The sequence below is a fragment of the Oncorhynchus keta genome, chromosome 10, assembly GCF_023373465.1.
Source record: "Oncorhynchus keta strain PuntledgeMale-10-30-2019 chromosome 10, Oket_V2, whole genome shotgun sequence".
Taxonomy (NCBI): domain Eukaryota; kingdom Metazoa; phylum Chordata; class Actinopteri; order Salmoniformes; family Salmonidae; genus Oncorhynchus; species Oncorhynchus keta.
In genome coordinates this window covers 9,068,497-9,095,761 of record NC_068430.1, presented here as the reverse complement: position 1 = coordinate 9,095,761, position 27,265 = coordinate 9,068,497, and the positions used below count along the sequence as shown (strand labels likewise).

Genomic DNA, 27,265 nt, shown 5'->3' with positions numbered 1-27,265 from the left:
CACTTGCACTGACACAGTTTTAGGAGTGTCTGAAAAGAATGGAGAGTTTGTGTTGAAGTTTATATTCTGTGTCGTGGTCTGGAGAGTTTGTGTTGAAGTTTATATTCTGTGTCGTGGTCTGGAGAGTTTGTGTTGAAGTTTATATTCTGTGTCGTGGTCTGGAGAGTTTGTGTTGAAGTTTATATTCTGTGTCGTGGTCTGGAGAGTTTGTGTTGAAGTTTATATTTTGTGTCGTGGTCTGGAGAGTTTGTGTTGAAGTTTATATTCTGTGTCGTGGTCTGGAGAGTTTGTGTTGAAGTTTATATTTTGTGTCGTGGTCTGGAGAGTTTGTGTTGAAGTTTATATTTTGTGTCGTGGTCTGGAGAGTTTGTGTTGAAGTTTATATTCTGTGTCGTGGTCTGGAGAGTTTGTGTTGAAGTTTATATTTTGTGTCGTGGTCTGGAGAGTTTGTGTTGAAGTTTATATTCTGTGTCGTGGTCTGGAGAGTTTGTGTTGAAGTTTATATTTTGTGTCGTGGTCTGGAGAGTTTGTGTTGAAGTTTATATTTTGTGTCGTGGTCTGGAGAGTTTGTGTTGAAGTTTATATTTTGTGTCGTGGTCTGGAGAGTTTGTGTTGAAGTTTATATTTTGTGTCGTGGTCTGGAGAGTTTGTGTTGAAGTTTATATTTTGTGTCGTGGTCTGGAGAGTTGATGTTGAAGTTTATATTCTGTGTCGTGGTCTGGAGAGTTGATGTTGAAGTTTATATTCTGTGTCGTGGTCTGGAGAGTTTGTGTTGAAGTTTATATTTTGTGTCGTGGTCTGGAGAGTTTGTGTTGAAGTTTATATTTTGTGTCGTGGTCTGGAGAGTTTGTGTTGAAGTTTATATTCTGTGTCGTGGTCTGGAGAGTTTGTGTTGAAGTTTATATTCTGTGTCGTGGTCTGGAGAGTTTGTGTTGAAGTTTATATTCTGTGTCGTGGTCTGGAGAGTTTGTGTTGAAGTTTATATTCTGTGTCGTGGTCTGGAGAGTTTGTGTTGAAGTTTATATTCTGTGTCGTGGTCTGGAGAGTTTGTGTTGAAGCAGCACCACCATAATGTACAACACACTTTGAAATAAGGTCTTATTTGACCGTGTTGCTAATTCTGTTCTGTTCACCCTATCAGGATCTGTTCTGTTCACCCTATCAGGATCTGTTCTGTTCACCCTATCAGGATCTGTTCTGTTCACCCTATCAGGATCTGTTCTGTTCACCCTATCAGGATCTGTTCTGTTCTGTTCACCCTATCAGGATCCGTGATGCCCTGAAGTGTATCCTCAACATCTCTCGCCACGGTAACCAGTACATCCAGGTCAACGAACCCTGGAAGAAAATTAAAGGAGACGAAACAGACAGGTTGGTCTATTTCTTTCTGTCTTCTCTCTCTCAACAGGTCACACATCTTGATGTTGTGATGGCACGCTGTGGAATTTCACCCAAACTCCCATAAGATATGGGACTTTATCAAAATTGGATTTGTTTCCAAATTATTTGTGGGTCTATGTAATCTGAGGGAAATATGTGTCTCTAATATGGTTAAACATTTGGCAGGAGGTTAGGAAGTGCAGCTCAGTTTCCACCTCATTTTGTGGGCAGTGTGCACATAGCCTGTCTTCTCTTGAGAGCCATGTCTGCCTACGGCGGCCTTTCTCAATAGCAAGGCTATGCTCACTGAGTCTGTACATAGTCAAAGCTTTCCTTAATTTTGGGTCAGTCACAGTGGTCAGGTATTCTGCCACTGTGTACTCTCTGTGTAGGGCCAAATAGCATTCTAGTTTGCTCTGTTTTTTTGTAAATTCTCTCCAATGTGTCAAGTAATTATCTTTTTGTTTTCTCATGATTTGGTTGGGTCTAATTGTGTTGCTGTCCTGGGGCTCTGTGGGGTGTGTTTGTGTTTGTGAACAGAGCCCCAGGACCAGCTTGCTTAGGGGGGACTCTTCTCCAAGTTCATCTCTCTGTAGGTGATGGCTTTGTTATGGAAGGTTTGGGAATCGCTTCCTTTTAGGTGGTTATAGAATTTAACAGCTCTTTTCTGGATTTTGATCATTAGCGGGTATCGGCCTAATTCTGCTCTGCATGCAGAGTCTCAATTTGGTTTTCGTCTCATTTTGTAAATTCTTGGTTGGTGAGCGGACCCCAGACCTCACAACCATACAGGGCAATAGGTTCTATAATTGATTCAAGTATTTTTTTTAGCCAGATCCTAATTGGTATGTTGAATTTTCTCTCTCTTTCACTCGGTCCCTCTCTCTCTCTCAGTAAGGCCCTCCCTCCCTCTCTCTCTCTCAGTAATGCCCTCCCTCCCTCTCTCTCTCAGTAAGGCCCTCCCTCCCTCTCTCTCTCAGTAATGCCCTCCCTCCCTCTTTCTCTCAGTAATGCCCTCCCTCTCTCTCTCAGTAATGCCCTCCCTCCCTCCCTCCCTCTCTCTCTCAGTAATGCCCTCCCTCCCTCCCTCCCTCTCTCTCTCAGTAATGCCCTCCCTCCCCCTCTCTCTCACAGTAATGCCCTCCCTCCTCCCTCTCTCTCTCAGTAATGCCCTCCCTCCCCCTCTCTCTCTCAGTAATGCCCTCCCTCCCCCCTCTCTCTCTCAGTAATGCCCTCCCTCCCTCCTCCTCTCCCTCCCTCTCTCTCTCTCTCTCTCTCTCTCAGTAATGCCCTCCCCCCCCTCTCTCTCTCAGTAATGCCCTCCCTCCCTCTCTCTCTCAGTAATGCCCTCCCTCTCTCTCTCTAATCTCTCTCTCTCTCTCAGTAATGCCCTCCCTCTCTCTCTCTCTCTCAGTAATGCCCTCCTCCTCTCTCTCTCTCTCAGTAATGCCCTTCCTCCCCCTCTCTTTTCCAGTAATGCCCTTCCTCCCCCTCTCTCTTCCAGTAATGCCCTTCCTCCCCCCTCTCTCTCTCAGTAATGCCCCTCCCCCCCCCTCTCTCTCAGTAATGCCCTCTCCCTCTCTCTCTCTATCTCCCCCTCTCTCTCTCTCCCTCCCTCTCACAGTAATGCCCTCCCTCCCCCCTCTCTCTCTCAGTAATGCCCTTCCTCCCCCTCTCTCCCCCTCTCTTTTCCAGTAATGCCCTTCCTCCCCCTCTCTCTTCCAGTAATGCCCTTCCTCCCCCCTCTCTCTCTCAGTAATGCCCTTCCCCCTCCTCTCAGTAATGCCCTCCTCCCTCTCTCTCTCTCTCTCTGCCCTCCCTCCCTCTCTCTCTCTCTCTCTCTCTCTCTCTCTCTCTCAGTAATGCCCCTCCCCCTCTCTCTCTCTCAGTAATGCCCTCCCTCCCTCTCTCTCTCACAGTAATGCCCTCCCTCCCTCTCTCTCACAGTAATGCCCTCCCTCTCTCTCTCACAGTAATGCCCTCCCTCCCTCTCTCTCACAGTAATGCCCTCCCCCCCTCTCTCACAGTAATGCCCTCCCCCCCTCTCTCTCTCAGTAATGCCCTTCCTCCCCCCCTCTCTCTTCCAGGCAGCGATCGGGTACAGTGACAGGTGTGTCTGTGAATGTGGCGTGCCTGCTGTCCGTCATGCTCCAGCCCTACATGCCAACGGTCAGTCAGACCATCCGCCAGCAGCTGAATGCTCCGCCCTCCGTTACCGGGACCCTGCTGCAGGGCACAGGGAACTTCGTCTGCTCTCTGCCCGCCGGGCATCACATTGGCACGGTGAGGAGAGATCTGTTAGATGTGAACAGGGGGAAATGACTTTGTCATGTGTTCCATTATATTTCTACGATGTTGATTAGAGACTCAGTAGCTCTTAGCAGTATAATCTTCTTGTCTTGGAGACATTTGGGCATTTTAAACATGTTTTTTATTTTTATATGACTGTCTGATTTTGTACTATAAAGTTGTCTAAATTCCAACTCCTTCATGTCCCTGTCTCTCTCTGTCACTGTCTCTCTCTGTCACTGTCTCTCTGTCCCTGTCTCTCTCTGTCCCTGTCTCTCTCTGTCCCTGTCTCTCTCTGTCCCTGTCTCTCCCTGTCCCTGTCTCTCTCTCTGTCCCTGTCTCTCCCTGTCTCTCTCTCTGTCCCTGTCTCTCCCTGTCTCTCCCTCTGTCCCTGTCTCTCCCTGTCTCTCTCTCTGTCCCTGTCTCTCCCTGTCTCTCTCGCTCTCTCGCTCTGTCACTCTGTCGCACGCAGGTCAGCCCGTTGTTCCAGAAACTAGAGTCCGAACAGATTGAGTCTCTGAAGAAGAGGTTTGGAGGACAGCAGGTCAGTACAGTGGTGAAGGTTAAGAGATGACAGACTAAAATAGTGTAAATTAGATACCGGTAGTGAAAGGAACATTTACTTGAACCAAAAATAGTTTTTTTTTTTATACAATTCCAGGATGGTTACTTTGATATTTCAACAGGTAGGTAGATGAAATACCAAACTGACAACGGTCATATTGTTCAGTGGTATTGTCCTCAGACAGTGCTGCTCTCTTAGCTTAGTGTATTATAATAATAATTATATTATAAGCCTCAAGACTGTTCAAGAAGGGGCGTACCTTGAATAGGTGCAGGGGAATCGATATCCTCTCCTCCTCGATCCCTCCTCAAATCCACAGTGGCAGGGCAGCCGTTTTTTTTTTTTTTTTTTAATTCAGGAGTGGGCCTTTTATCTAAATCTTGTCCTCAATCCCTCCTTCCAGCCAGAGGAGGAAGAAGAATCCAAACCGAAGGTATCTCACCTTGCTGTGTGTTCTGTATGGAGTGATACAATTACTGTAGATACTTAACATTACTGTAGACACTCCATATTACTGTAGACACTTAACATTACTGTAGACACTCCATATTACTGTAGACACTTAACATTACTGTAGACGCTGTTAACACTCCATATTACTGTAGACACTGTTAACACTCCATATTACTGTAGATACTGTTAACACTCCATATTACTGTAGACACTGTTAACACTCCATATTACTGTAGACACTGTTAACACTCCATATTACTGTAGATACTGTTAACACTCCATATTACTGTAGACACTGTTAACACTCCATATTACTGTAGACACTGTTAACACTCCATATTACTGTAGACACTTAACATTACTGTAGATGCTGTTAACACTCCATATTACTGTAGACACTGTTAACACTCCATATTACTGTGGACACTGTTAACACTCCATATTACTGTAGACACTGTTAACACTCCATATTACTGTAGACACTTAACATTACTGTAGACGCTGTTAACACTCCATATTACTGTAGACACTGTTAACACTCCATATTACTGTAGACACTGTTAACACTCCATATTACTGTAGACACTGTTAACACTCCATATTACTGTAGACACTGTTAACACTCCATATTACTGTAGACACTGTTAACACTCCATATTACTGTGGACACTGTTAACACTCCATATTACTGTAGACACTGTTAACACTCCATATTACTGTAGACACTTAACATTACTGTAGACGCTGTTAACACTCCATATTACTGTAGACACTGTTAACACTCCATATTACTGTAGACACTGTTAACACTCCATATTACTGTAGACACTGTTAACACTCCATATTACTGTAGACACTGTTAACACTCCATATTACTGTAGATACTGTTAACACTCCATATTACTGTAGACACTGTTAACACTCCATATTACTGTAGATACTGTTAACACTCCATATTACTGTAGACACTGTTAACACTCCATATTACTGTAGACACTGTTAACACTCCATATTACTGTAGACACTTAACATTACTGTAGACACTGTTAACACTCCATGTTACTGTAGACACTGTTAACACTCCATATTACTGTAGACACTGTTAACACTCCATATTACTGTAGACACTGTTAACACTCCATATTACTGTAGACACTGTTAACACTCCATATTACTGTAGACACTGTTAACACTCCATATTACTGTAGACACTGTTAACACTCCATATTACTGTAGACACTGTTAACACTCCATATTACTGTAGACACTGTTAACACTCCAGTGTTGAGTGAAAGAGCGGGAAGACTGAGGAACAAAGGGAGAATCTGTGCTATTGTAAATACAGTATCTTATGCATTCTAAATTACCGCCCATTTGGAAAAGGAAAATGCAATAAATATTTACTCTGAGCTGCGCTTTAATAGGTTGGTGGTTGATGAAAGGCCGTGTTGCCCTACAGAGTCCTTTGTCCTTTGAAGAGTGTCTCTGGTGGTGAACGGGATACGTTGTAGTGTCGTCATTGTGTGGTAGATGGGATACTCTGTCTGTCCTTTCCTAGCCCAAATTTGCAGCTGCTGTTGCTAACTCAACGGCTAGGAGGTATCACTTCTGTAGCGAATAAGAGTTCAAAGTTCATACCATTCGCAACCAAAGTTCACGCTGAGATTGGCTTCGTTCTGTAGTTGACATGTTAGTCCTTTTCAACATATGGACCGCCGTCCTCGGAACAGGAGGTTATATTGTCGTCAAGGCTTTATATAGGAAAGGAGAGGAGGGCGTGTTTCATTGGTTATAACCAATGTCTCTTCATGTGGGTGGGCCACTGATTGAGCAGAGCCCTAACTTACTGAACCCAAATCTCTCATTTGGAAGCTAAAATTACATTTGAATCTTTTCACCAATAATTACATATTCAAACATATTTAAATTGAACAACAATTCCACGTGAATCCGATAACTCTGATGTGTAGACTTGCCACTGTAGAGTTTATGTCATCTTATTGATGAGAATGTCTCAGATGACAACGGAACTGACATCATATTCATTAAGTACCACAGCATATGTTCAATTGGTCGGATTACCAGAATATGGTTCATTCACATTTCACCTTCTGAGTCACTGTTCCCAGAATCTCTATGTTAACCAAAGGATTTTCAATAGTCACATCAGTAGGGTAGAGAGAGGAAAAGGCGGGGGGGTATTTATGACTGTCATAAACCCCCAGGCCAATGTCATGATATGGTTAACACTCCATATTACTGTAGACACTTAACATTACTGTAGACACTGTTAACACTCCATATTACCGTAGACACTGTTAACACCCCATATTACTGTAGACACTGTTAACACTCCATATTACTGTAGACACTGTTAACACTCCATGTTACTGTAGACACTGTTAACATTCCATATTACTGTAGACACTGTTAACACTCCATATTACTGTAGACACTGTTAACACTCCATATTACTGTAGACACTGTTAACACTCCATATTACTGTAGACACTTAACATTACTGTAGACACTGTTAACACTCCATATTACTGTAGACACTGTTAACACTCCATATTACTGTAGACACTGTTAACACTCCATATTACTGTAGACACTGTTAACACTCCATATTACTGTAGACACTGTTAACACTCCATATTACTGTAGACACTTAACATTACTGTAGACGCTGTTAACACTCCATATTACTGTTAACACTCCATATTACTGTAGACACTGTTAACACTCCATATTACTGTAGACACTGTTAACACTCCATATTACTGTAGACACTGTTAACACTCCATATTACTGTAGACACTGTTAACACTCCATATTACTGTAGACACTGTTAACACTCCATATTACTGTAGACACTGTTAACACTCCATATTACTGTAGACACTGTTAACACTCCATATTACTGTAGACACTGTTAACACTCCATATTACTGTAGACACTGTTAACACTCCATATTACTGTAGACACTGTTAACACTCCATATTACTGTAGACACTGTTAACACTCCATATTACTGTAGACACTGTTAACACTCCATATTACTGTAGACACTGTTAACACTCCATATTACTGTAGACACTGTTAACACTCCATATTACTGTAGACACTGTTAACACTCCATATTACTGTAGACACTGTTAACACTCCATATTACTGTAGACACTGTTAACACTCCATATTACTGTAGACACTGTTAACACTCCATATTACTGTAGACACTGTTAACACTCCATATTACTGTAGACACTTTTAACACTCCATATTACTGTAGACACTTTTAACACTCCATATTACTGTAGACACTGTTAACACTCCATATTACTGTAGACACTGTTAACACTCCATATTACTGTAGACACTGTTAACACTCCATATTACTGTAGACACTGTTAACACTCCATATTACTGTAGACACTTAACATTACTGTAGACACTCCATATTACTGTAGACACTCCATATTACTGTAGACACTCCATATTACTGTAGACACTCCATATTACTGTAGACACTGTTAACACTCCATATTACTGTAGACACTGTTAACACTCCATATTACTGTAGACACTTAACATTACTGTAGACACTGTTAACACTCCATATTACTGTAGACACTTAACATACCATATTGGTGTTCCCTTCATGTGTGGCCCATATGTCTTCATTAATGCACACTAACTCATACTAAACAATTCGATTTTATCGCTCCGGATAAAATAAGAAAATGTGTGCTTTTATTTAATTTATTTTTGAGGGAATGAAAATGTCTTAGTTTTGTTGTTCCCATTAACCCATTAACATTGTATGATAGCTTTCTTAACAACAAATGGTTATTTTCTGAGAGTGAAATGTACTAGTGATTGTTGGAGAGGAATTGCTTAACATCTGAAACCCGTCTATTCTAGCCAAAGACGACAGCCCAGCCTGATGTCAACGCCCAGCCTGCCACGACCCCAGCTTCAGGTCCGGCTGCTCAGACTGCAGTGAACGGCGCAGACGCTGAGAGAGCCAGGGAGTTAACACGAGCTGTGGCAGAACAGGTAACATGGGGGGGACGAATGTAACGAATTAGGACTTAGGGGTGAAACAATGGAAGTTTAAGCAATTAAATAATCGTCCAACCTAAGACAGTTACAAAGTACATGCTTTTCTTCCAAGATGTCTCGTTTGTATGACGTTTTGATATTGGGATATGTTCCCAATGTGGGATATTGTGTAATGTGGATGATTCCTGATGCTCACGTTACTTCTCGATCAAATATCGAAACGTGATATTTGTCCTGATGACTGACTCTTCTATTCTACGTTATTTCTGCTCCACGGTGAGACGTGGTTCATTAATTAACTGACGAGTTGGTAATGTCGTCAGTCTAACCTCTCTGCTCTCTACCAGGGGGAGAAGGTGCTAGTTGGTAATGTCGTCAGTCTAACCTGCTCTCTGCCAGGGGGAGAAGGTGCTAGTTGGTAATGTCGTCAGTCTAACCTGCTCTCTACCAGGGGGAGAAGGTGCTAGTTGGTAATGTCGTCAGTCTAACCTGCTCTCTGCTCTCTACCAGGGGGAGAAGGTGCTAGTTGGTAATGTCGTCAGTCTGACCTCTCTGCCAGGGGGAGAAGGTGCTAGTTGGTAATGTCGTCAGTCTAACCTGCTCTCTACCAGGGGGAGAAGGTGCTAGTTGGTAATGTCGTCAGTCTAACCTGCTCTCTACCAGGGGGAGAAGGTGCTAGTTGGTAATGTCGTCAGTCTAACCTGCTCTCTACCAGGGGGAGAAGGTGCTAGTTGGTAATGTCGTCAGTCTAACCTGCTCTCTACCAGGGGGAGAAGGTGCTAGTTGGTAATGTCGTCAGTCTAACCTGCTCTCTACCAGGGGGAGAAGGTGCTAGTTGGTAATGTCGTCAGTCTAACCTGCTCTCTACTAGGTGGAGAAGGTGCTAGTTGGTAATGTCAGTCTAACCTGCTCTCTGTCAGGGGGAGAAGGTGCTAGTTGGTAATGTCGTCAGTCTGACCTGCTCTCTACCAGGGGGAGAAGGTGCTAGTTGGCAATGTCGTCAGTCTAACCTGCTCTCTGCTCTCTACTAGGGGGAGAAGGTGCTAGTTGGTAATGTCGTCAGTCTAACCTGCTCTCTGCTCTCTACTAGGGGGAGAAGGTGCTAGTTGGTAATGTCGTCAGTCTAACCTGCTCTCTGCTCTCTACCAGGGGGAAAAGGTCCGGACCCTGAAGGGCCAGAAGGCAGAGAAAACTGTGATTGGAGCAGAGGTCACCAAACTACTGGAACTGAAGAAACAGCTGTCCCTGGCTGAGGGAAAGGACCCAGAACCAGTGCTGACAAAAGGCAAGAAGAACGCCCAGCCTGCCACAACCCCAGCTTCAGGTCCGGCTGCTCAGACTGCAGTGAACGGCGCAGACGCTGAGAGAGCCAGGGAGTTAAAACTGGCTGTGGCAGAACAGGTAACATGGAGGGGACGAATGTAACCAATTAGAAATTAGGGGTGAAACAATGAAGTAACTGGCCCCTAAGACATGATTTTCACCAGAAATGTCTTGTTACTTTGCCATGCGGGACATAGTCATGTGTAAAGTGACACAACCATAGCATTTCAAGTCGTGTCCGTGTGTCCATGGGTGGGCTTGAGGTAATGAGGACTATCTAGCTGGTATTAATGACCCGACTTCACATAACACGCCCAATAACGGCATTTGCGCCAAGCAAACCACTGTTTTCCAATAGAGAACTAAGTTTCAATTACGTAAATGGCTACAGTGAGCTAACTGTTACCCACTTCTACACCTGGCCCCTCAGCGAACTAACTGTTACTCTCTTCTACACCTGACCCCTCAGCGAACTGTTACCCACTTCTACACCTGACCCCTCAGTGAACTAACTGTTACCCACTTCTACACCTGACCCCCTCAGTGAACTAACTGTTACCCACTTCTACACCTGACCCCTCAGTGAACTAACTGTTACCCACTTCTACACCTGACCCCTCAGTGAACTAACTGTTACCCACTTCTACACCTGGCCCCTCAGTGAGCTAACTTCTACACCTGACCCCTCAGTGAGCTGACTTCTACACCTGGCCCCTCAGTGAGCTGACTTCTACACCTGGCCCCTCAGTGAGCTGACTTCTACACCTGACCCCTCAGTGAGCTGACTTCTACACCTGACCCCTCAGTGAGCTGACTTCTACACCTGGCCCCTCAGTGAGCTGACTTCTACACCTGGCCCCTCAGTGAGCTGACTTCTACACCTGGCCCCTCAGTGAGCTAACTTCTACACCTGGCCCCTCAGTGACTTCTACACCTGGCCCCTCAGTGAGCTGACTTCTACACCTGGCCCCTCAGCCAGCTAACTTCTACACCTGACCCCTCAGTGAGCTAACTTCTACACCTGGCCCCTCAGTGAGCTAACTTCTACACCTGGCCCCTCAGTGAGCTAACTTCTACACCTGGCCCCTCAGTGAGCTAACTGTTACCCACTTCTACACCTGACCCCTCAGTGAACTAACTGTTACCCACTTCTACACCTGACCCATCAGTGAGGCTTTTACACCTGACCCCTCAGTGAACTAACTGTTACCCACTTCTGCACCTGACCCCTCAGTGAGCTAACTTCTACACCTGACCCCTCAGTGAACTAACTGTTACCCACTTCTACACCTGACCCCTCAGTGAACTAACTGTTACCCACTTCTACACCTGACCCCTCAGTGAGCTAACTTCTACACCTGGCCCCTCAGTGAGCTAACTGTTACCCACTTCTACACCTGACCCCTCAGTGAACTAACTGTTACCCACTTCTACACCTGACCCTCAGTGAGCTAACTTCTACACCTGGCCCCTCAGTGAGCCAACTTCTACACCTGGCCCCTCAGTGAGCTAACTGTTACCCACTTCTACACCTGACCCCTCAGTGAACTAACTGTTACCCACTTCTACACCTGACCCCTCAGTGAACTAACTGTTACCCAGAACCTGGCCCCTCAGTGAGCTACTTACACCTGACCCCTCAGTGAGCTGACACACCTGGCCCCTCAGTGAGCTGACTTCTACACCTGGCCCCTCAGTGAGCTGACTTCTACACCTGACCCCTCAGTGAGCTGACTTCTACACCTGACCCCTCAGTGAGCTGACTTCTACACCTGGCCCCTCAGTGAGCTGACTTCTACACCTGGCCCCTCAGTGAGCTAACTTCTACACCTGGCCCCTCAGTGAGCTAACTTCTACACCTGGCCCCTCAGCGAGCTGACTTCTACACCTGGCCCCTCAGCCAGCTAACTTCTACACCTGACCCCTCAGTGAGCTAACTTCTACACCTGACCCCTCAGCGAACTGTTACCCACTTCTACACCTGACCCCTCAGTGAACTAACTGTTACCCACTTCTACACCTGACCCCCTCAGTGAACTAACTGTTACCCACTTCTACACCTGACCCCTCAGTGAACTAACTGTTACCCACTTCTACACCTGACCCCTCAGTGAACTAACTGTTACCCACTTCTACACCTGGCCCCTCAGTGAGCTAACTTCTACACCTGACCCCTCAGTGAGCTGACTTCTACACCTGGCCCCTCAGTGAGCTGACTTCTACACCTGGCCCCTCAGTGAGCTGACTTCTACACCTGACCCCTCAGTGAGCTGACTTCTACACCTGACCCCTCAGTGAGCTGACTTCTACACCTGGCCCCTCAGTGAGCTGACTTCTACACCTGGCCCCTCAGTGAGCTGACTTCTACACCTGGCCCCTCAGTGAGCTAACTTCTACACCTGGCCCCTCAGTGAGCTAACTTCTACACCTGGCCCCTCAGTGAGCTGACTTCTACACCTGGCCCCTCAGCCAGCTAACTTCTACACCTGACCCCTCAGTGAGCTAACTTCTACACCTGGCCCCTCAGTGAGCTAACTTCTACACCTGGCCCCTCAGTGAGCTAACTTCTACACCTGGCCCCTCAGTGAGCTAACTGTTACCCACTTCTACACCTGACCCCTCAGTGAACTAACTGTTACCCACTTCTACACCTGACCCATCAGTGAGCTAACTTTTACACCTGACCCCTCAGTGAACTAACTGTTACCCACTTCTGCACCTGACCCCTCAGTGAGCTAACTTCTACACCTGACCCCTCAGTGAACTAACTGTTACCCACTTCTACACCTGACCCCTCAGTGAACTAACTGTTACCCACTTCTACACCTGACCCCTCAGTGAGCTAACTTCTACACCTGGCCCCTCAGTGAGCTAACTGTTACCCACTTCTACACCTGACCCCTCAGTGAACTAACTGTTACCCACTTCTACACCTGACCCCTCAGTGAGCTAACTTCTACACCTGGCCCCTCAGTGAGCTAACTTCTACACCTGGCCCCTCAGTGAGCTAACTGTTACCCACTTCTACACCTGACCCCTCAGTGAACTAACTGTTACCCACTTCTACACCTGACCCCTCAGTGAACTAACTGTTACCCACTTCTACACCTGGCCCCTCAGTGAGCTAACTTCTACACCTGACCCCTCAGTGAGCTGACTTCTACACCTGGCCCCTCAGTGAGCTGACTTCTACACCTGGCCCCTCAGTGAGCTGACTTCTACACCTGACCCCTCAGTGAGCTGACTTCTACACCTGACCCCTCAGTGAGCTGACTTCTACACCTGGCCCCTCAGTGAGCTGACTTCTACACCTGGCCCCTCAGTGAGCTAACTTCTACACCTGGCCCCTCAGTGAGCTAACTTCTACACCTGGCCCCTCAGTGAGCTAACTTATACACCTGGCCCCTCAGCGAGCTGACTTCTACACCTGGCCCCTCAGCCAGCTAACTTCTACACCTGACCCCTCAGTGAGCTAACTTCTACACCTGGCCCCTCAGTGAGCTAACTTCTACACCTGGCCCCTCAGTGAGCTAACTGTTACCCACTTCTACACCTGACCCCTCAGTGAACTAACTGTTACCCACTTCTACACCTGACCCATCAGTGAGCTAACTTTTACACCTGACCCCTCAGTGAACTAACTGTTACCCACTTCTGCACCTGACCCCTCAGTGAGCTAACTTCTACACCTGACCCCTCAGTGAACTAACTGTTACCCACTTCTACACCTGACCCCTCAGTGAACTAACTGTTACCCACTTCTACACCTGACCCCTCAGTGAGCTAACTTCTACACCTGGCCCCTCAGTGAGCTAACTGTTACCCACTTCTACACCTGCCCCTCAGTGAACTAACTGTTACCCACTTCTACACCTGACCCCTCAGTGAGCTAACTTCTACACCTGGCCCCTCAGTGAGCTACACCTGGCCCTCAGTGAGCTAACCTACACCTGCCCCTCAGTGAACTAACTGTTACCCACTTCTACACCTGACCCCTCAGTGAACTAACTGTTACCCACTTCTACACCTGTCCCCTCAGTGAGCTAACTTCTACACCTGACCCCTCAGTGAGCTACTTCTACACCTGGCCCCTCAGTGAGCTGACTTCTACACCTGGCCCCTCAGTGAGCTGACTTCTACACCTGACCCCTCAGTGAGCTGACTTCTACACCTGACCCCTCAGTGAGCTGACTTCTACACCTGGCCCCTCAGTGAGCTGACTTCTACACCTGGCCCCTCAGTGACACCTACACCTGGCCCCTCAGTGAGCTAACTTCTACACCTGGCCCCTCAGTGAGCTAACTTATACACCTGGCCCCTCAGCGAGCTGACTTCTACACCTGGCCCCTCAGCCCTCTACACCTGACCCCTCAGTGAGCTGTCTACACCTGGCCCCTCAGTGAGCTAACTTCTACACCTGGCCCCTCAGTGAGCTAACTGTTACCCACTTCTACACCTGACCCCTCAGTGAACTAACTGTTACCCACTTCTACACCTGACCCATCAGTGAGCTAACTTTTACACCTGACCCCTCAGTGAACTAACTGTTACCCACTTCTACACCTGACCCCTCAGTGAACTAACTGTTACCCACTTCTACACCTGACCCCTCAGTGAGCTAACTTCTACACCTGGCCCCTCAATGAGCTAACTGTTACCCACTTCTACACCTGACCCCTCAGTGAACTAACTGTTACCCACTTCTACACCTGACCCCTCAGTGAGCTAACTTCTACACCTGGCCCCTCAGTGAGCTAACTTCTACACCTGGCCCCTCAGTGAGCTAACTTCAACACCTGACCCCTCAGTGAGCTAACTTCAACACCTGACCCCTCAGTGAGCTAACTTCAACACCTGACCCCTCAGTGAGCTAACTTCAACACCTGGCCCCTCAGTGAGCTGACTGTTACCCACTTCTACACCTGACCCCTCAGTGAACTAACTGTTACCCACTTCTACACCTGACCCCTCAGTGAACTAACTGTTACCCACTTCTACACCTGACCCCTCAGTGAACTAACTGTTACCCACTTCTACACCTGACCCCTCAGTGAACTAACTGTTACCCACTTCTACACCTGACCCATCAGTGAGCTAACTTCTACACCTGGCCCCTCAGTGAGCTGACTTCTACACCTGGCCCCTCAGTGAGCTGACTTCAACACCTGACCCCTCAGTGAGCTAACTTCAACACCTGACCCCTCAGTGAGCTAACTTCAACACCTGACCCCTCAGTGAGCTAACTTCAACACCTGACCCCTCAGTGAGCTGACTTCAACACCTGACCCCTCAGTGAGCTAACTTCAACACCTGACCCCTCAGTGAGCTAACTTCAACACCTGACCCCTCAGTGAGCTAACTTCAACACCTGACCCCTCAGTGAGCTCAACACCTGACCCCTCAGTGAGCTCTTCAACACCTGACCCCTCAGTGAGCTAACTTCAACACCTGACCCCTCAGTGAGCTAACTTCAACACCTGACCCCTCAGTGAGCTAACTTCAACACCTGACCCCTCAGTGAGCTAACTTCAACACCTGACCCCTCAGTGAGCTAACTTCAACACCTGACCCCTCAGTGAGCTAACTTCAACACCTGACCCCTCAGTGAGCTAACTTCAACACCTGACCCCTCAGTGAGCTAACTTCAACACCTGACCCCTCAGTGAGCTAACTTCAACACCTGACCCCTCAGTGAGCTAACTTCAACACCTGACCCCTCAGTGAGCTGACTTCAACACCTGGCCCCTCAGTGAGCTAACTTCAACACCTGGCCCCTCAGTGAGCTAACTTCAACACCTGGCCCCTCAGTGAGCTAACTTCAACACCTGGCCCCTCAGTGAGCTAACTTCAACACCTGGCCCCTCAGTGAGCTAACTTCAACACCTGACCCCTCAGTGAGCTAACTTCAACACCTGACCCCTCAGTGAGCTAACTTCAACACCTGGCCCCTCAGTGAGCTAACTTCAACACCTGGCCCCTCAGTGAGCTAACTGTTACCCACTTCTACACCTGACCCCTCAGTGAACTAACTGTTACCCACTTCTACACCTGGCCCCTCAGTGAGCTAACTGTTACCCACTTCTACACCTGGCCCCTCAGTGAGCTAACTGTTACCCACTTCTACACCTGACCCCTCAGTGAACTAACTGTTACCCACTTCTACACCTGGCCCCTCAGTGAGCTAACTGTTACCCACTTCTACACCTGACCCCTCAGTGAACTAACTGTTACCCACTTCTACACCTGGCCCCTCAGTGAGCTAACTTCAACACCTGACCCCTCAGTGAGCTAACTTCAACACCTGACCCCTCAGTGAGCTAACTTCAACACCTGACCCCTCAGTGAGCTAACTTCAACACCTGGCCCCTCAGTGAGCTGACTTCAACACCTGACCCCTCAGTGAGCTAACTTCAACACCTGGCCCCTCAGTGAGCTGACTTCAACACCTGACCCCTCAGTGAGCTAACTTCAACACCTGGCCCCTCAGTGAACTGACTTCAACACCTGGCCCCTCAGTGAGCTAACTTCAACACCTGACCCCTCAGTGAACTGACTTCAACACCTGACCCCTCAGTGAGCTGACTTCAACACCTGACCCCTCAGTGAACTGACTTCAACACCTGGCCCCTCAGTGAACTGACTTCAACACCTGACCCCTCAGTGAGCTAACTTCAACACCTGACCCCTCAGTGAGCTGACTTCAACACCTGACCCCTCAGTGAGCTGACTTCAACACCTGGCCCCTCAGTGAGCTGACTTCAACACCTGGCCCCTCAGTGAGCTAACTTCTACACCTGGCCCCTCAGTGAGCTGACTTCTACACCTGGCCCCTCAGTGAGCTAACTGTTACCCACTTCTACACCTGACCCCTCAGTGAACTAACTGTTACCCACTTCTACACCTGACCCCTCAGTGAGCTAACTTCTACACCTGGCCCCTCAGTGAGCTAACTTCTACACCTGGCCCCTCAGTGAGCTAACTGTTACCCACTTCTACACCTGACCCCTCAGTGAGCTAACTGTTACCCACTTCTACACCTGACCCCTCAGTGAGCTAACTGTTACCCACTTCTACACCTGGCCCCTCAGTGAGCTAACTGTTACCCACTTCTACACCTGACCCCTCAGTGAGCTAACTGTTACCCACTTCTACACCTGGCCCCTCAGTGAGCTAACTGTTACCCACTTCTACACCTGACCCCTCAGTGAACTAACTGTTACCCACTTCTACACCTGACCCCTCAGTGAGCTAACTTCTACACCTGGCCCCTCAGTGAGCTAACTGTTACCCACTTCTACACCTGACCCCTCAGTGAGCTAACTGTTACCCACTTCTACACCTGACCCCTCAGTGAGCTAACTGTTACCCACTTCTACACCTGGCCCCTCAGTGAGCTAACTGTTACCCACTTCTACACCTGACCCCTCAGTGAGCTAACTGTTACCCACTTCTACACCTGGCCCCTCAGTGAGCTAACTGTTACCCACTTCTACACCTGGCCCCTCAGTGAGCTAACTGTTACCCACTTCTACACCTGGCCCCTCAGTGAGCTAACTGTTACCCACTTCTACACCTGGCCCCTCAGTGAGCTTGACACCTTGTGCAGACCAAGTGAAGGGGCCTTTAAATATTGATTTACCAGTTTGTAATGACGACAGTATCTAGCTAGTAATGATTTAATTAGTTGATAATACTGACTAACTGTGTTCAACCACTGGGTTATCTTTGGCAGGGGGAGAAGGTGTTCATGAATGAATTAATTCATTAATGTTCATTAATTAACTGACTGGTAATGTCGTCAGTCTAACCTGCTCTCTACCAGGGGGAGAAGGTGCTAGTTGGTAATGTCGTCAGTCTAACCTGCTCTCTACCAGGGGGAGAAGGTGCTAGTTGGTAATGTCGTCAGTCTAACCTGCTCTCTACCAGGGGGAGAAGGTGCTAGTTGGTAATGTCGTCAGTCTAACCTGCTCTCTACCAGGGGGAGAAGGTGCTAGTTGGTAATGTCGTCAGTCTAACCTGCTCTCTACCAGGGGGAGAAGATGCTAGTTGGTAATGTCGTCAGTCTAACCTGCTCTCTGCCAGGGGGAGAAGGTGCTAGTTGGTAATGTCGTCAGTCTAACCTGCTCTCTGCTCTCTACCAGGGGGAGAAGGTCCGGACCCTGAAGGGCCAGAAGGCAGAGAAAACTGTGATTGGAGCAGAGGTCACCAAACTACTGGAACTGAAGAAACAGCTGTCCCTGGCTGAGGGAAAGGACCCAGAACCAGTGCTGACAAAAGGCAAGAAGAAGTGATTAGAAAGAGAGAGAAGACCGACAAGAGACTGGACAAATATGAGAGAAGTAGAGGCAAGATTTGAATAATAATAATAAGAAATATGAGACACACATCTGTGACAGGATGGAAGACAACGTTTTGTTGCTTATGGAGACAGAGTAATAGGAAAGATCAGTAATCGAAGAGGGGGGGTAAATTGAAAACTGCTACGAAATATTCAGTCAAGACTATTTCTACATCTCTTTACTCGAAGTAGCAGGTTCTAGTAGGCTGCTGGCTCGGTGGGTTCCCCGTCATTTTATCACGGTATCATGAAGAGATATAAAATGGTGTCGCTACGACCAGACTGGTGGCTACGGTTCTACTGTCACTAATGCAGCCAGTAGTTCAGTTCAGTGTGTGTAGAACGATGTCTGCATAATGATATTGTTATATAAAAAAATAAAAAATAAAAAAAGTAATGTTTTTACATATTCCCCATTTCCCATTTATTCAATCAAATAAATACATTTTCTAAAAATAACTTTTTTTTTAATGCAAATTCTGTGATAAATGAATTCAGAATGTGACACCTTTGTTTGGACCTGATATGCACCTCACTTTACATTTCAATCAAATAGACATTCCAAGACAATACAAATGTTTTTAGAGGATTTTATTTGCAACTCTAAACATAAAATAACAAAGTACATACAATGTTTCCTTGTAATTTAACAGAAATAATTCAACCACTAAACCGATGCATCATTTACAGTGAAATGTTGAATCAATATGGGTTTTATTTCAGTAGAACTGTGTCTGTATAATACAGGAGTATATAAAATATATATATGTGTATCGGGGTAGAGCTCTACATTGTAAATATCACTACCACTAAATTCAGTCAATTTGATAGAAAAAGGTGAGCGTTCTCGGTACAAAACTATCCAACGTTCTAGGTGTAAAACTATCCAACGTTCTAGGTGTAAAACTATCCAACGTTCTAGGTGTAAAACTATCCAACGTTCTAGGTGTAAAACTATCCAACGTTCTAGGTGTAAAACTATCCAACGTTCTAGGTGTAAAATTATCCAACGTTCTAGGTGTAAAACTATCCAACGTTCTAGGTGTAAAACTATCCAACGTTCTAGGTGTAAAATTATCCAACGTTCTAGGTGTAAAACTATCCAACGTTCTAGGTGTAAAACTATCCAACGTTCTAGGTGTAAAACTATCCAACGTTCTAGGTGTAAAACTATCCAACGTTCTAGGTGTAAAACTATCCAACATTCTAGGTGTAAAACTATCCAACGTTCTAGGTGTAAAACTATCCAACGTTCTAGGTGTAAAACTATCCAACGTTCTAGGTGTAAAAAAACTATCCAACGTTCTAGGTGTAAAATTATCCAACGTTCTAGGTGTAAAACTATCCAACGTTCTAGGTGTAAAACTATCCAACGTTCTAGGTGTAAAACTATCCAACGTTCTAGGTGTAAAACTATCCAACGTTCTAGGTGTAAAACTATCCAACGTTCTAGGTGTAAAACTATCCAACGTTCTAGGTGTAAAACTATCCAACGTTCTAGGTGTAAAACTATCCAACGTTCTAGGTGTAAAACTATCCAACGTTCTAGGTGTAAAACTATCCAACGTTCTAGGTGTAAAACTATCCACGTTCTAGGTGTATCCACGCACAGTAAAGCCGTAGCGGCTTATATAAGTACTGAGTTACTGAATGACAAACTTTCCTGAGCTCTATATTACTCCACAAACTGGACACGAAATATTATCTCTGATGGTCTCTGCAGTCTTTAGGTTTGAGGTTGGCGGATAAGGGATAGCCTGGTATTTAGCTACTTTTCACGGTTGCTTCCCTGGGAAACAAAGGTAGGCTTAGCATTCAGTCAGGTTTAACCAGGCAAGATAAAGGATGTCGTGACTATGAAATGCACTGTCCTTGTTTTAGTTCTCACTACCTTCATACTAGGAATGAGTCCAACACAAGTTTGTCAGAATCACTTCGTTGAAGGAGCCCGATCAATAACAATTCCAACCAAACCCCCCAATCAATAACTCCTAGCAATGGGAAAAATCACTTGACTTGTTTTTTTTTTCGAATTTGCCATAATTTTGGAATCAATGGGGACACCCCGAAACAAATCATAATTTTTACTAATCACTTAACTAGGCTTAACGAGCAAAACGCTCAATCACAATCGCATTCATTAGGGCACGCAACAGAAAACGTTTTAAAATGTTTTGCAACAGAACTAAACAAATGTTTGTTTTTTTTGTCCATGTCGTCCCACTTTGTTTCTTTGCATTTGATGCTTAATGAACGTGACCCATGCAACCCTTGGGATAGGTGTTGGTTCACAATCTTCATAGGTAGATGCTTCCGAATCAATTCCTTCATTTTTGGAATCAAAGGCCCCAATCGGTTAATTGAATCTAACCCATTGAATCTAACCCATCCGTACTTCATACTGAACTCTACGCATGACTGAATAACCTAAACGGCCCAATCATTCGACGTTAGTTAACGCATCTATTTCAAAGATGCTTCCTGAGACGCCCGGTCCTACATGTAGATACAGTACACTGTAACCTCTCAATAGAGAGCATGACCCCATCCACCTTCTGAACCTTTTCCTCCATTACTTTACACCCTGTATGTCCATCTGTCTGAACCTTTTCCTCCATTACTTTACACCCTGTATGTCCATCTGTCTGAACCTTTTCCTCCATTACTTTACACCCTGTATGTCCATCTGTCTGGACCTTTTCCTCCATTACTTTACACCCTGTATGTCCATCTGTGTCTGGACCTTTTCCTCCATTACTTTACACCCTGTATGTCCATCTGTCTAGACCTTTTCCTCCATTACTTTACACCCTGTATGTCCATCTGTGTCTGGACCTTTTCCTCCATTACTTTACACCCTGTATGTCCATCTGTCTGGACCTTTTCCTCCATTACTTTACACCCTGTATGTCCATCTGTGTCTGGACCTTTTCCTCCATTACTTTACACCCTGTCCATCTGTGTCTGTCCATCTGTCTGGACCTTTTCCTCCATTACTTTACACCCTGTATGTCCATCTGTCTGGACCTTTTCCTCCATTACTTTACACCCTGTATGTCCATCTGTCTGGACCTTTTCCTCCATTACTTTACACCCTGTATGTCCATCTGTCTGGACCTTTTCCTCCATTACTTTACACCCTGTATGTCCATCTGTCTGGACCTTTTCCTCCATTACTTTACACCCTGTATGTCCATCTGTCTGGACCTTTTCCTCCATTACTTTACACCCTGTATGTCCATCTGTCTGGACCTTTTCCTCCATTACTTTACACCCTGTATGTCCATCTGTCTGGACCTTTTCCTCCATTACTTTACACCCTGTATGTCCATCTGTCTGGACCTTTTCCTCCATTACTTTACACCCTGTATGTCCATCTGTCTGCCACCGTTCTTTCTCTCAGTGCTGTTCCTTTGACTTGCTCTTCCATCGCTCGCTCTTTCTTTTTATCTACCCCTTTTTCCTTCTTACTTCTCATACAGTTTTTCAGAAAATTATCATTTAACTTTCTTCTTAAAACATATCTTTTGGTTTCTCTCTTAATGCTGTCTAGAAAAGGTTTCTCTCTTAATGCTGTCCAGAAAAGGTTTCTCTCTTAATGCTGTCTAGAAAAGGTTTCTCTCTTAATGCTGTCCAGAAAAGGTTTCTCTCTTAATGCTGTCTAGAAAAGGTTTCTCTCTTAATGCTGTCCAGAAAAGGTTTCTCTCTTAATGCTGTCTAGAAAATGCATTTCAAAGTCACTACCGTTTTAAAACCTTCACCGCCAACCTGCTATTCCAAATGCTCATGTTCTGCTTTGTTACTTCCTTCCTCCCTCACTTCCTGGTGTTAACTAGTCTCTCTATCAGGGCTCGACGTGTCCTCTGCACCTCCTCTCCCAGTCTGTCTATCTCCGCGTTCAACCTCTCGTTCTGATCTGTCAGCTCCTGCACCTTCCTCTCGTTCTCCTGCTCCCTCTCTCTCCTGCTCTTCTTTGCAGAAGAGGAGGATGAGTGTGAGCCGGAGGAAGGGAAGGACAGAGAGTTGCCCCTCTTGCGTTTGTCCTGCCGAGACGAGGAGAACGAGGTGCTAGTAGGAGAGGAAGGAGGAGAGCAGTTGAGAGAGGTAGACGGAGAGGCGGAGGAAGAGCAGGAGGAAGAGCAGGAGGGAGAGTCGGGGACACAGGTGTTTTCCTCCTCGCTGGCGGAGGGAGACTCAGGTTGTTGGACATTGTCAGAGTGATGATGAAGCTGATGATGATGATGGTGGTGGCTACCGCTCACCATGACCCCTCCTGTCTCCACCATGATCCCTCCTGTCTCCACCATGCCCACCCCTCTGGTCTCCACCATGCCCACCCCTCCCTCGTTCAGCAACTCAAAGAACTCTGGGGGCAACAGGCCCCCTCCTCCTGAGCCACCTCTTTCTCCATCCCTCCCTCCCTCCCTGTCCCCTTGCCTCTCCGGCCTTTCTTCAGCTGGACTCGGACGGGAGGTGTTGGAGGAGGTGTGGTGGGGTGGATGGGTAGGAGGCTCCTCTGGGATCGTGACCCTCTGGACCCCCTCACCTCCGTCCCACGCCTCGCCCCCGACACCCACTCCCACCCCGTCTGTCAGCCATGTCAGGGAACAGCTCTCCAGAACATCTAGGAACTCCGGCTCCTTCTGAAGAAAATAAAAGAGAACGAGAGAGGGAGGGGAGAACGAGAGAGGGAGGGGAGAACGAGAGAGGGAGGGGAGAAGAGAACGAGAGAGGGAGGGGAGAAGAGAACGAGAGAGGGAGGGGAGAAGAGAACGAGAGAGGGAGGGGAGAAGAGAATGAGAGAGGGAGGGGAGAAGAGAATGAGAGAGGGGGAAGAAGAGAATGAGAGGGAGGGGAAGAAGAGAACGAGAGAGGGAGGGGAGAAGAGAACGAGAGAGGGAGGGGAGAAGAGAACGAGAGAGGGCGAAGAAGAGAACGAGAGAGGGCGAAGAAGAGAACGAGAGAGGGCGAAGAAGAGAACGAGAGAGGGCGAAGAAGAGAACGAGAGAGGGCGAAGAAGAGAACGAGAGAGGGGGAAGAGAACGAGGGGGAAGAAGAGAACGAGAGGGGGAAGAAGAGAACGAGAGGGGGAAGAAGAGAACGAGAGAGGGTGAAGAAGAGAACGAGAGAGGGTGAAGAAGAGAACGAGAGAGGGTGAAGAAGAGAGAGAGAGGGTGAAGAAGAGAGAGAGAGGGTGAAGAAGAGAACGAGAGGGGGAAGAAGAGAACGAGAGGGGGAAGAAGAGAACGAGAGGGGGAAGAAGAGAACGAGAGGGGGAAGAAGAGAACGAGAGGGGGAAGAAGAGAACGAGAGGGGGAAGAAGAGAACAAGAGAACGAGGAGAAGAGAAGAGAACGAGGAGAAGAGAAGAGAACGAAGAGAAGAGAACGAGGAGAGACGAAGAGAAAGGGCAGAGGAGAGGAGAAAGGACAGAGGAGAGGAGAAAGGACAGAGGAGAGGAAAGTGTGTACGTTAGGGAATGGTTATGTCGAAGGAGCTTCTTACATCAGCACTGTGGAAAGAGTTGCATCATGAAAAAGAGAATAAGAAAACAACAACTGATTCAAATGCCGAAACACATCGACGATCAATCAATCAGGCGTCGTTGATAGATCGAGCCATGTAGATCAAAACAATTTTTAAAATCTCAACTGACCTCAGAGCAGGGAGGGGCACGCGCCAGTTTGGCCCCGCCCCCGTCTGATCCCAGTATATCCTGCAGGTCCTCATACCACGCCTCCAACTCTGCACCACACAGCGGTCCCACACCTGGGGGGTACGGAGGGGGCAGGTGAAGCCACTCGGCAGTCATCTTTCGCTCCGTTACTCAGTCGACACCGATGAGTCTTCCACACGCTGGAACGCGCTGGACCAGGACTGTGGGTTGTCCAGACAGGAGGGTTCAGTTTCAGAATGATGAAATAATTATTTTAATATATCTCCTGCATGAACTGTTATGTGGTTTCTCTACAATAGGCTAGGCGTCGGGATCCATATTCAAATTACTCGGGTGAAAGCTATATGTAAGAGAGACTGTTATATTGCACAGCTAAGTTAGTACGTGTTATGAATTATCAAGAGTTGAAGGAGGATAAGCAAACAAAGTACCAGTATTGTAATTTATATATTGTTTGATAATAGACACTTTTTCACTAAATGGTCAAATAGTGGCACTTAGTGGACACATGGGTCTACTGCAAAAACCAATGTCTTTATTATAGAATTCTATTGTCAAAAACACGAGCTGTAGTGATGACTTCATTTAAAACATTATCACGTTAAAATCTTTAAAATAAATGCATTGCTCTAAGTTATAATGAGGTTAATTTGTCATACAACAGTCAGTAAAAACAACCCTGAGATCAACCGAAGGAACCTCCATTCACCTTCTGAAAGCCTCTTATGATCAAGTCTGGCAATTGGTCGTTGGCGATAATTTGTCCCAACAAGTCTAGAAAGAATATATGGCATGAATTAATACAACGATTATTCAATACAGTGTGTTGAGATGTTAGGATGTGCTTAAAGGAACATAAATGTATATTTTATAACAGCTGATGTCTACTGAAAATATAGCTGAGGCACTCAACTCGAGAAACAACCTGACAAAGCATTGTTAAAAATGGTTGAACGGCAGGCCTATAAAACGGATTTAATGTGGATTAGATTAATACAATAACTTGACAAACTACAATGCTATGGTTTCACATTTTCTGGTAAAAAAAAAAAAGTGTGTGTGTGTGTGTGTGTGTGTGTGTGTGTGTGTGTGTGTGTGTGTGTGTGTGTGTGTGTGTGTGTGTGGTGTGTGTGTGTGGAAAATCATCCAAAAACCGGTCACTCCGTAGGGCCTCGAGGGCTCCTGCCACAGTCCAAAATGAATTCTATTTCGATCAAAACATCCGTGATTTAGATTTACACAATCTCACGAAAAAGAACAAATAGATTTCAACATGCAGTCTTCCCAACACGCAACTATTTGTTTTTCTTCTAAAAATAGGGGTTTATCGTTGACATTAAATAGTTAAAAGGTACTTTAACCAAAAACCACTTGGTGGACGTGATATAACCTGGGACCACAACACAGCGAGCATGACATAGACAAGTAGACATTCATCAATAAATGCAGCCCAATTCTTGGCAAATACTTTTATGAAGAATATTTCTATCATATATTCTTTGAAGAATAGATTTTCATAAAGGTGATATTTATGCAACTGCAGGCTAAGTGTTTCTCGGTTGTGGTGAGGTTGAGGCTACGCTGGTTCTCCCAGCCAAGGCATTACGTCATGGAATCAGAGAACAGGACGGGGAAACAAAAGCCTGCGTGAAAACGGTACAAAACACCGGGATGAGACGATGACAACCTTTCTGTACTATCCTAATGAAAAGTCCACTCCGAATAGCCATGCGATCTTATTCTGTCAAGACAAATGAGTGTTTATTTGTGTTATTTAATAGGCTATTAACAAAACCAATATAATGTCTGGATAAATGACATCTTATGGATTGATCAAACAAAAGCCTGAAATTTGATAACAGTAAATAATAAGTTAATAAAACCGAAACAAAACTTTGTAAAACGTTATGTAAACGTTTGACAGCTCAGCTGTCTCTGTTATGTCAAACTTCTGAGAGCGAGAGAGCTCGTAGCAGAGAGAACGCCACTTAGGGGTCAAAGTCAAATATACAGACAAATGTCCCCCTCAATCTTGGATATAAATATAACAAATGTCAATTATAATTGCACACGGCAACTGCTGTCCTAAAACAGACATGACATTCACATTCTTTTCCAAAAGGAGAAACGAGAGACGATCAGCTGCCAAATTAAAATTAGAACTCCTATAGAAGTCCCTAAAAGACAATCAGCAACTTTAAAAACTAATCAGAATAAAATACACTTACCCTTTTTCTTTTAGTATTTCGCTTTCTCGACTGTCTTGGGTTCGGACTGTGTATATATTTTAGTTGAGATTGGTGATAGCTCATGTTAACCATTGTTCGGCTTAGGATACTGAATGTGATTTTTCGGGAACTCCCGGTGATCTTTATATATGGTGACGCCAACCGAACTCGACGGGAAGTTTTTTTTTTTTAGTTTTTACTTAACCGAAGCCCATTAGCTGATGATGAAATGACTGACAACCAGATGGTACAATAGTAATCTACGCGCTAAATTATTTTGCTTGGCGACATCCAATTGGTAATTGTATTCTACAGTAAAGGCGGGCTCTAAAGGCCCTGTGGTTTGTCTCCACTCTGGGTAGTTTGTGTGACGTGAAGATGTGATGCAGCCAGGACGAATTTGGGGCGTAAGGGAGTCACATGAAAGGAATGATGCAATGCTTGGCAACCAATTTCTAGTCGGAAATAAGACCGGTAGAACCAGAGCATGTTTTATTTAACAGTCTCTGGCTCTAACAAAAATATTTAAAAAATACACTTATGCAAGAATATTTTAGAATGTCAAAAGAAAGTTTTGCTCGCAAACATTAGGCGACCCTATAGGCTATTTATAATTTATGTTCAGTTGTAGGATATTGTGAAAGGAATAAAGAAAGCAACTCTGTTTGGAATTTTGGCTCGTTTTGTATCCAATAATCGGTTTTTATTTTCCGTTTTTGATATAGGCTTGCTTCTATTATTCTCCGGTATTTATCTTTATGTTTGGGGACCGTTTTCTTTATGCGCCTGAGGGCCACATTGTACACTATTCAAGTTTGTGAGAGTAATAAAATGCTTTAAAGTCCGACTCCGTCCTGCTTTCTGTGTGTATAATATTATTTCACAAGAGTGGTAGTGTCTGCTGCAACAAATTCAACTTCAAACCTATTTTTTTTCTCAAAGGAAAC

The 27,265-nt window shown here is 45.7% G+C and overlaps 2 protein-coding genes and 2 long non-coding RNA genes across 28 annotated transcripts in view; 2 read left to right on the top strand and 2 right to left on the bottom strand.

Moving 5' to 3' along the window:
• The window catches only part of mars1 (methionyl-tRNA synthetase 1), a 56,897-nt gene extending 38,024 nt beyond the window's left edge, over positions 1-18,873 (top strand). The window contains exons 17-23 of one of the 6 annotated variants that reach the window (XM_052526455.1): positions 1,267-1,371; positions 3,468-3,663; positions 4,142-4,213; positions 4,638-4,667; positions 8,613-8,670; positions 10,078-10,154; positions 18,218-18,873. In XM_052526455.1, the coding sequence (XP_052382415.1) occupies positions 1,267-1,371; positions 3,468-3,663; positions 4,142-4,213; positions 4,638-4,667; positions 8,613-8,670; positions 10,078-10,154; positions 18,218-18,367 (688 nt within the window). In that variant the 3' untranslated portion in view covers positions 18,368-18,873. Of the gene's footprint in view, positions 1-1,266; positions 1,372-3,467; positions 3,664-4,141; positions 4,214-4,637; positions 4,668-8,612; positions 8,748-9,902; positions 10,155-18,217 lie in introns of all 6 variants that reach the window. The other 5 variants (XM_052526451.1, XM_052526457.1, XM_052526453.1 and 2 more) reach the window with 5 other exon arrangements.
• On the bottom strand, positions 9,105-18,211 carry LOC127932093 (uncharacterized). Its single transcript, XR_008144026.1, has 3 exons — positions 17,885-18,211; positions 9,302-9,610; positions 9,105-9,252 (listed from the first exon to the last, which is right to left on the bottom strand). It is a non-coding gene; the product is annotated as an uncharacterized LOC127932093 (long non-coding RNA).
• A 223-nt stretch (positions 18,874-19,096) lies between the features above and the next one.
• On the top strand, positions 19,097-20,284 carry LOC118379212 (uncharacterized). Of its 18 annotated transcripts, none has more exons than XR_008144022.1 (5): positions 19,097-19,264; positions 19,409-19,480; positions 19,625-19,696; positions 19,748-19,915; positions 20,011-20,284. It is a non-coding gene; the product is annotated as an uncharacterized LOC118379212 (long non-coding RNA). The 18 variants fall into 18 exon arrangements; XR_008144020.1 differs by having other exon boundaries at positions 19,748-19,939; XR_008144008.1 differs by having other exon boundaries at positions 19,748-19,963.
• Positions 20,285-22,229: 1,945 nt separating this feature from the next.
• Positions 22,230-26,647, bottom strand: ddit3 (DNA-damage-inducible transcript 3). Of its 3 annotated transcripts, none has more exons than XM_035766213.2 (4): positions 26,319-26,647; positions 24,800-24,864; positions 24,070-24,290; positions 22,230-23,057 (listed from the first exon to the last, which is right to left on the bottom strand). In XM_035766213.2, the coding sequence occupies exons 3-4, from the start codon at positions 24,223-24,225 to the stop codon at positions 22,230-22,232; spliced, it is 984 nt and encodes a 327-aa protein (XP_035622106.1). In that variant the 5' UTR covers positions 24,226-24,290; positions 24,800-24,864; positions 26,319-26,647. The 3 variants fall into 3 exon arrangements, with proteins under 3 accessions (XP_035622106.1, XP_035622108.1, XP_035622107.1); XM_035766215.2 differs by having other exon boundaries at positions 22,230-23,054; XM_035766214.2 differs by lacking the exon at positions 24,800-24,864.
• Between the last annotated feature and the right edge of the window lie 618 nt (positions 26,648-27,265).

Excerpts from the sequence above, each read along its gene's own strand:
- ddit3 (XM_035766213.2), bottom strand. The coding sequence starts at position 24,225 with ATGACTGCCGAGTGGCTTCACCTGCCCCCTCCGTACCCCCCAGGTGTG. Across the intron at positions 23,058-24,069 it reads GTGCCCCTCCCTGCTCTGAG|AAGGAGCCGGAGTTCCTAGA; the intron begins GTCAGTTGAGAT and ends TATTTTCTTCAG.